Source organism: Berghia stephanieae, chromosome 3, assembly GCF_034508935.2.
Source record: "Berghia stephanieae isolate SIO BIC M18660-M18661 chromosome 3, UCSD_Bste_1.3, whole genome shotgun sequence".
Lineage (NCBI taxonomy): Eukaryota > Metazoa > Mollusca > Gastropoda > Nudibranchia > Aeolidiidae > Berghia > Berghia stephanieae.
This window is the reverse complement of record NC_088362.1, coordinates 5,254,927-5,263,015: the sequence shown is the minus strand read 5'-3', so window position 1 is coordinate 5,263,015 and position 8,089 is coordinate 5,254,927. Positions and strand designations below refer to the sequence as shown.

The 8,089-nt window shown below is 36.9% G+C and overlaps 1 protein-coding gene across 1 annotated transcript in view; it reads right to left on the bottom strand.

Moving 5' to 3' along the window:
* Positions 1–479: 479 nt before the first annotated feature.
* The window catches only part of LOC144966956 (uncharacterized), a 63,716-nt gene continuing 56,106 nt past the window's right edge, over positions 480–8,089 (bottom strand). The window contains exons 19-23 of the mRNA XM_078903650.1: positions 6,753–6,915; positions 5,239–5,380; positions 4,625–4,696; positions 1,492–1,736; positions 480–617 (exon numbers count right to left, since the gene is read on the bottom strand). Coding sequence (XP_078759776.1) covers positions 1,536–1,736; positions 4,625–4,696; positions 5,239–5,380; positions 6,753–6,915 — 578 coding nt within the window. The 3' untranslated portion in view covers positions 480–617; positions 1,492–1,535. The remainder of the gene's footprint in view (positions 618–1,491; positions 1,737–4,624; positions 4,697–5,238; positions 5,381–6,752; positions 6,916–8,089) is intronic.

The window sequence follows — 8,089 nt, the reverse complement described above, 5'->3', positions numbered from 1 at the left end:
ACAGATCATGGTTATGGGAGAGTAACAACAACATCCGAATAAAAATTAACCAATGAGATGATGGATTAAAGAGAGAGAGAGAGAGAGAGAGAGAGAGAGAGAGAGAGAGAGAGAGAGAGAGAGAGAGAGAGAGAGAGAGAGAGAGAGAGAGAGATGGGGGAGAGAGAAAACAAAATATCCATTGGTCACAGAGAATGAAAAAGATAAATTAAAACAAGGCAGTAATATACAAATAATCATGAAAAATCTCATCACATAGTTCCTCTAAAAAAATTCTGTTCTCCCTCTCCAAACACCAAGAGTGGCAATTTCTGTAATGTTTCTTTTCTATGTAGTTGTGCTTTTGAGTGTTAAGTGTGCTAATACCAATGTGTGTTTTTTGTAAACGATATTTGTACACGTACCTAGAAACTTGGTGGCTCCAATACACATTGGCCTATTGCACCATGCAATTTGGTCATATACATATGTTTTGTTTTTTTTAGGTTTGGGTATATTGTTCTCAAAGCATGTCAAGTCTAAGCTAACTTAAAACAATATATATATATATAGAGAGAAGCCCAGATCACAGCGCATACGTACAACATGCGTCCTTTCATTCTTTCTATGATTGCATTCTGAAAAGAAAATGATAATAGTAAAAGTATATAAATTTACGTGGCAGTCACAAGTATCAAGTAATGAGTTCTTACTTAAGGGTTGTATGGAACTTGCAACCCTTTTAAGTTATTTCGTCCCAGTAAGCGGGATAGTCAAAAAAATTATAGATTTACAATACAGTCGTAACGTCACATCCCTCGTAATGACGCATGGTAACTTAGTAACTGGCTCTAAACTATCGGAACAATGGCGGATGCCCTTATGAAATATTTCTCCTACGAGCATAAAAGCGTATCCAGAGGAGAAAAAAAACCATTATAAATCTAATCATGTTTTGACTTTTACACATTCTGATCACAAGACATATGAAAAGTTCTATCCAGCATGAAGAATAAAAAGTACAGCTTTTTCTTTGTTTAGAACCACGATGGCCGCCGTTGCTGGGCAATGTGACATCCGACTATTGAATCCAAATTTCCAATTACAACCCGAGGAAAAAAAAAAGCTCAAGGAGAACAATCTTGTTTCCAAGCACAAACTTTCGATGTTCTTAATTTGAGATCACCTGAAAGTCCTTTCCAGATACAGGCACAGGATCCAGACCTGCCAACTGTTCACATTCCAAAAGCGGAATCAGGACACCAAAAAAAATAGGAATTTGAGACCAAAAAAAAAATTAGGAATTTCACCTTTTAACAGGGAGTTAAGAAGACCCCACCCCAGAATCCACAATATAAAAACATCTAGGAGTCGTGTAAGTTTCCCTACATAGTACTGAAAGTGTATGTCACAATAAAAAGAGGAAACCCACAATACTGGGAATTTTGCCTCAAAACAACCAACGATTTAATAAAAATATAAAACTTTATATTCCAATAGCAACATGCTCACCTAATACATTCCAGTGCACACTTTGTATGAGAGCTGTGGTACCCTCATAATGCCCCGAATGGATCATTGATATTGGTCTGAGAGGATGGTGTCTGTTGTTGCTGCATAGGGGCGGCCGGCTGTCCAAATGCCCCAACAGCTGGAGAGGGCATGCGTTGAGGGACTGCCCCGTACATCATTGGTTGTTGTTGGCCCATTCCCATCATGCCTGGCTGTTGCATGCCCATTGGTTGTGGAGTCATACCCTGGAGACAGAAGATGAAAAATGACCGTGCAAATAATTTGTATAATGCAGGTGATACTGTCAAGGAGTCATCTGAAGCAAAGATTGATAGCTTTGTGTTTTTGTTTGTTTGTTTGTTTTTAAGGGTTTTACGGCGCTTGCAACACATTTAGGTCATATCAGCGCCAGTAAAAAGGGAGAATATGGGATAGTAAAAAAATCTAGAATTACAATTAAAGCACCCAAGAAATGGTAAGACAAAGGGGAACTGGGAAAAATAGGGATCAGAGGTAGATTCCTAGAGTATACGATCAATGTACTTAGTTTGAGATCACCTAAAAGTCTCGTCCAGACACGAACACAGGTCCCGTCTAAGAGGGTTTTTTTTGTTTGTTTGTTGCTTTAGGTCTCTTCCAACACAATTGAGGTTATATGAGAGACCGCTGAAACAAAAAACAAGCAATCTAACAAAAATAGTACAAATGTAAATCAAAATCATAACCTAAAGATATAAGCTAAATTATAAATAACCAAGAACAAACAGGCAGAAGATTTACAGAAAAAAAAATATCCCTGTCAAAAATACAATCACAAACCAAAGAAGCAGGATAGGCTAGTAAAGAGAAGAAGAAACGACATCACTATCGGATCGTACACCCATGCGAACATCATAGGTATATGATTCAAGGGTGATGCTCCCATCCAACCACCCGCCCGTCTAAGAGGAATACACTCAAATGCTTACAATTGAGAACAACAAATATAATAATAATGCATAACAGAGAGATGATTTACAAGGAAAAAAATATCATCTCCCAAAACAATAACTATGCATTTGACTGTTTTTCTCCCAGCCAGGGTATCCGGCCAGAGCCAGGACAAAACCAAGTAATCTCATTCCAAGACAAAGACAGAAAGCATGTTGGAAAACAGATATAAGGGGATAGAAGACACAGTATGTACCCCCCTGCCCACTATGGGAGGTCAGGAACCCCACCCAGAGACAGAAGATGAAAAATGACCGTGCAAATAATTTGTATAATGCAGGTGATGTTGTCAAGGAGTCATCTAAAGCAAAGATTGGTGGCTTTCTTAATTAACAAACCATTAAAAAAATAATTAAAATAAATAAAATTGAGCTTTATATAGCGCAATATCCACTAAATGTGCTCAAAGCGCTTTACACGGAGATCCCTGGTCAACAGCAACATTTAACATGTAGGACGGAACATGACGCCTGTAAGGTGATATTACAATTTTTCGGACAAAGACTGCTGTTAACGGCCAAGTACTCATTTTACACCTGAGTACGGTGAGAAAATGTGAGTAATGAGCCTTTTCCGAGGACTAAACTATGCGCCGAGCACGAGGCTCGAACCCAGGACCTTCCGATCTGAAAGTGAGTGTCATACACTAGACCACATAGCCGTAATATCCAGGATTGCATTGCTTCTCAGTTTAGGCCGATGACATTATTCAACGAATGATGCATCATGTCTATAAATATTGGGTAAAACTATCCAATGAAAATGCTTTGTTTTGACATGTGACATAAGTTCATATTCAATGGATTATTATATCATCTGTCGATTTTAAAATCTCCTGTACATTTGGGTTTTCCATGACTGAATGGTTTGCGAAGAAAGACATTGAGCTTTTGCAACAATTCAACATTTAGAAAATCATATTTAAACAATGAAATTGTTTGTTTTGGTGTTTTTGTTTTTGTTTTACGGCGCTTGCAACACATTTAGGTCATTTCAGCTTCGGTAAAAGAAAGAAGGTAAGAAAGTAAAAAATTATAGATTTACAATTGAAAGCACATGAGGAAAGGAATTCAAAGGGGAAGGGTTCAAATGTAGATTCCAAGAGCACACTATCAGTGTACTAAGTTTGACATCAACTAAAAGTCTCATCCAGACACAAGCACAGGTCCCCACTAAGAGGAACACACTCAAATGTTTACAAATCATTATATATGTAAAATAAAAAATAATACATAACAGAGAGAGGACTTACAAAATGAAAAAAATATTTCCCAAAACTAATTATACATTTGATTGCTTCCCTCCCAGCCAGGGTATCCAGATAGGTCCAGGACAAAACCAAGTAATCTCATTTCAAGACAAAGATAAAAAGCATCTTGGAAAACAGATATAGGGGGATAGAAGACGAAGTAAGTACCTCTCTGCCCACTATGGGAGGTCAGGAACCCCGCCCAGAAGGTCAGATTCAACAGTACCAGTTCATTATATCATATTGGAGTAAATCCTTTAAGTATCTTTGATAACAAGAAGGATAAAGATCACATTTAAAATTAAGAACATTATAGAAATAATAGTAATAATAATAATAATAATACTAATAATAATAATAATAATAATAATAATAATAATAAATAATATAATAATATACTAATAATAATAATACTAATAATAATAATAATACTAATAATAATAATACTAATAATATAATAATAATAATAATAATACTAATAATAATAATAATAATAATAATAATAATAATAATAATAATATAATATAATAATAATAATAATAATAATAATAATAATAATATATAATAAATAATAAATAATAATAATAACTAATAATAATATATAATAATAATAATATATAATAATATAATACTAATAATAATATAATAATATATAATAATAATAATAATAATAATAATATAAATAATAATAATAATAATAATAATAATAATACACATTTATACAGCGCTCATTCTCGTGTAAAAGACAAGCTCTGGGCACTTTACAATATAAATTATCAATTTTGAGCGAAAAAACAACAAACAACAAACAAACAATGCAATGAATTCATAGCCCAATCAAGGGTTCATCGCGTCAATAAAAGCAAATACAGTAAGGATATCCACTACACTCACCATCATTGGTTGTGCCATGGGCATCCCCATCTGCTGTCCATACATCATTTGTCCACTAGGCATTCCCGTCATCTGGAATGAAGGATTTAATCATAAATCATCCGAGGGATAAGCAGCTAAACTGGTTTACTATTCGACTTATACACTGACAGACTTTTTGTTCAAAGCTGACTTTTCTGTCCTAGTGATTAGTAGTTGGATATCAGTTGAATCTGGCAGAAAATACGACCAGGTACAGCAACCATCTATTTGTAAAGGATACAAATAACTGTTATTGTCAATTCTAACCCAAAGAAAATACTATTGACTCCAACTAAAGGGAGTCAAAGGTAAAATGTTTGTCTCAATTTATAGTCAGTGAGACCATGTTGTGTTCATTGCACAATGTTTTCGGAGTGAAATATTGAGAGTTAACTGTTAACTTCATCTACCAAAAAAAATGTTTAAAATAAAAAATCATAGATTATCTGTGCGCACGTCCACGAGAGAGAGAGAGAGAGAGAGAGAGAGAGAGAGAGAGAGAGAGAGAGAGAGAGAGAGAGAGAGAGAGAGAGAGAGAGAGGGAGGGAGGGAGGGAGAGAGTACATATGAAGAGCCCCAGTTCCACAGCATACCATGTTGGGTTGCTGGAATCCTGCTGGTTGTGCTGCTCCCCACTGGGGTGCAGGGTTGGTGGTGGAGGCTGCAATGGGTTGTCTCTGGAATTGGTTTCCACCCGTCAATTTATTCTCGCCTTTCGGTTGCCATTGGTGATCTCTGTGGGGAAAGAAACATGGCTGTAATATCTTTGTATTATTAATTTTATAATTCAAGGGATATAATCCATTATTTGCATTGTCTTTGATTTATAAAATATTATTGTGGTTAGTGCCCTTGCCATTGTACTTCCTCTCTCAAAATAAAAAATCAAGAGCCGGTCGATTTCCAGCTGTTCGCCAATTCATTGGTAATCCTTGACAATGGCCATATTCAAAACATTTGTCTCCATCTTAAAGTTAGGTTTCAAGATGATATAACCAGTTAACTGATCAAATACCATCAATAAAGGCAGACTCCTTTTTCACGCCACGACCAAACAAAAGAAAAATCCGAGCACTCACTTTTGCCAACCACATAACGGAAAACCCCATACGCCACAAACAATTCGAACTGCTTCAAAATCCCACAGACAAGAACACAAAACTACAGAAATTATTTCTTCATTAGAACTATCTCGGAGTGGAATGGGCTGGATGAACTGGTCATCATGGCACCACACGTAAACGATTTCAAGGCCCGACTGACATGGGCCCGCGCCCAATGAGGACGCCGCTGAAATACAACCAGACCATTGGTTTCTTCGGCGCCAACCATACAGATACAGAACTGCCCCTTTGGAAAACTATACATTTGACAGTTTTGACATCTGATCCCCCCCCCCCCCCCTCAGCCAGGGTATCCTCCAGCCAAGGCCAGGACAAAACCAAGTAATCTCATTCCAAGACAATGACAGAAAGCATGTTGGAAAACAGATATAGGGGGATAGAAGACACACACAGTAAGTGTCTCCTTGCCCATTATGGGATGTAAAAAAAAAACACCCAGGTTTCAGATTTTGTAAACTGTATCAGAAACAAAAGAATTCGACTAGCAGAAATAATATTGCTGTAATAATGAATTTCTTGGAATTTTGTGAAAGTAGCATAAATAAACCGTTTCCTGGGGAACGGGGAAGCAACCAAAATGGCGCGTCTCCAATGAATTAAAGATCCACTTCAGACTGTCAGGTTAGTACTGTAAATTTTCTTTCTTTTGAAAATGTTTATCTCGATGTTCAACATCCACAGTAATACTCTCAGTCAGTCAGTCAGTCTGTATGAAGAATAGGAAGATTTTTCCCCTACATAATTTATATTACAAAGAAAAGAACTCGAGCAAGTAGGGGAGGGGGGAGGGAAGAAAAAGAACATTGGAATTTCTTGAAAGTAGCATAAATAAACTGTTTCCTGGGGAAAGGGGAAGTAACCAAAATGGCGCGTCTCCAATGAATTAAAAGATGCACTTCTCAGATTTTTATTTCGATGTTCAACATTCACAGTAATACTGTAATAATCATATCGGTCACAAATGACATAGCTACGGTACTCACTTTTTAAGCTGTCCAGTGCCACCACTGACATTCAAGTTGGAGGCCAGCGACGCAAGAGATGAGTCGAGGTCTCCTCCGAGTGACCGAGCTCCGTGACTGTTTTGGGCTTGGTGGGACGGAGACTTATTCATGGGTGCCATCACTTCTCCAAATGCATCAAATCCTAGATGGGACACAGACGGAAAAGGGTGGGAAAGGTATAGTGAATGTTAGGAAAATGGTTGCGGATATGTTAACTCACTCAACCCAAACACCGACTATATCCGTAGTATACCGGGGTTACTTTTACCCCACGACTATTTATTACATCTTTATGAGACAAATTATAGGCGTAGTATCAAAGTTAATGTTTTTAGTTTTTACATGTTAATGGTAGTTGAATAAAATTATCTATGCACATGCTCATTTTTAATACATTTTTTCCAGTTTTGAAAAGTAGTAAAAATCTCTAGGATTGAGTGAGTTAAATCTTTCGAGTTCACCTTCACAAATTTGTTCGATTTTCCATGCATATGAACTCGACAGAGTTAAGGAAGAGAGTAAGTGGCATTATAACCAATATGTATCGTCCTCATAATAAATAATACTTCAGTCTCCTTCAAATCCATTGATGAGGTGAAGGGACATGGTAAGAAGAAAGGGAAGAGAAAGAGTAGATGTATTGGATTGGAGGATTAGGAGGAGAGAGGGCGGTAGAGAAGGAAGAGGGAATGAAATGTGCATTGGAGGGGGTGGGGAGATAGATGGGAGGAGAGAGGGGGGGAGAGATAGATGGGAGGAGAGAGAGAGAGGGGGGGGGGAGAGAGAGGGGGCGAGGAGAGATGGGAGGAGAGAGAGGGGGGTGTGGGTGGGAGGAAAGAGATCGGAGAGGATGAGGAAGAGAGAACAAAATGGAATGAAACTGTTTTGGCAAATGGGACAAGTGACAGTTATGACTGATAAAATAAGTGACACACTGTTTGGCTACTGACATTTTTACTCTTCATAACTTATGCATCCAAAAGTTTTGGACAACTGGAAGAATGAACTGTTGATAACTACTTGGCACAGCCTTTGATAAATATCGTGAACACTATTCTTAGTGATCTTTTTTTTTTCAGTGATCAAAGTTTTTAAAAAATTAACCAAAATAAAAACTAATCTAAATAAATAAAATTGATTACAGTGCATAAATGAAGTAAATACAGATTAGTTCATAATAAAAGTGAAAATTTAAGATATTTAGGTAATGCAATACATGTTTTAAAATTTTTAAAAATGTAAATTGGGGGAGGGGGGGGGGGGAGGTACTGTAGAAAATCATTAAAGGATTAAGCCTGATAGTGTTGTCATTACAA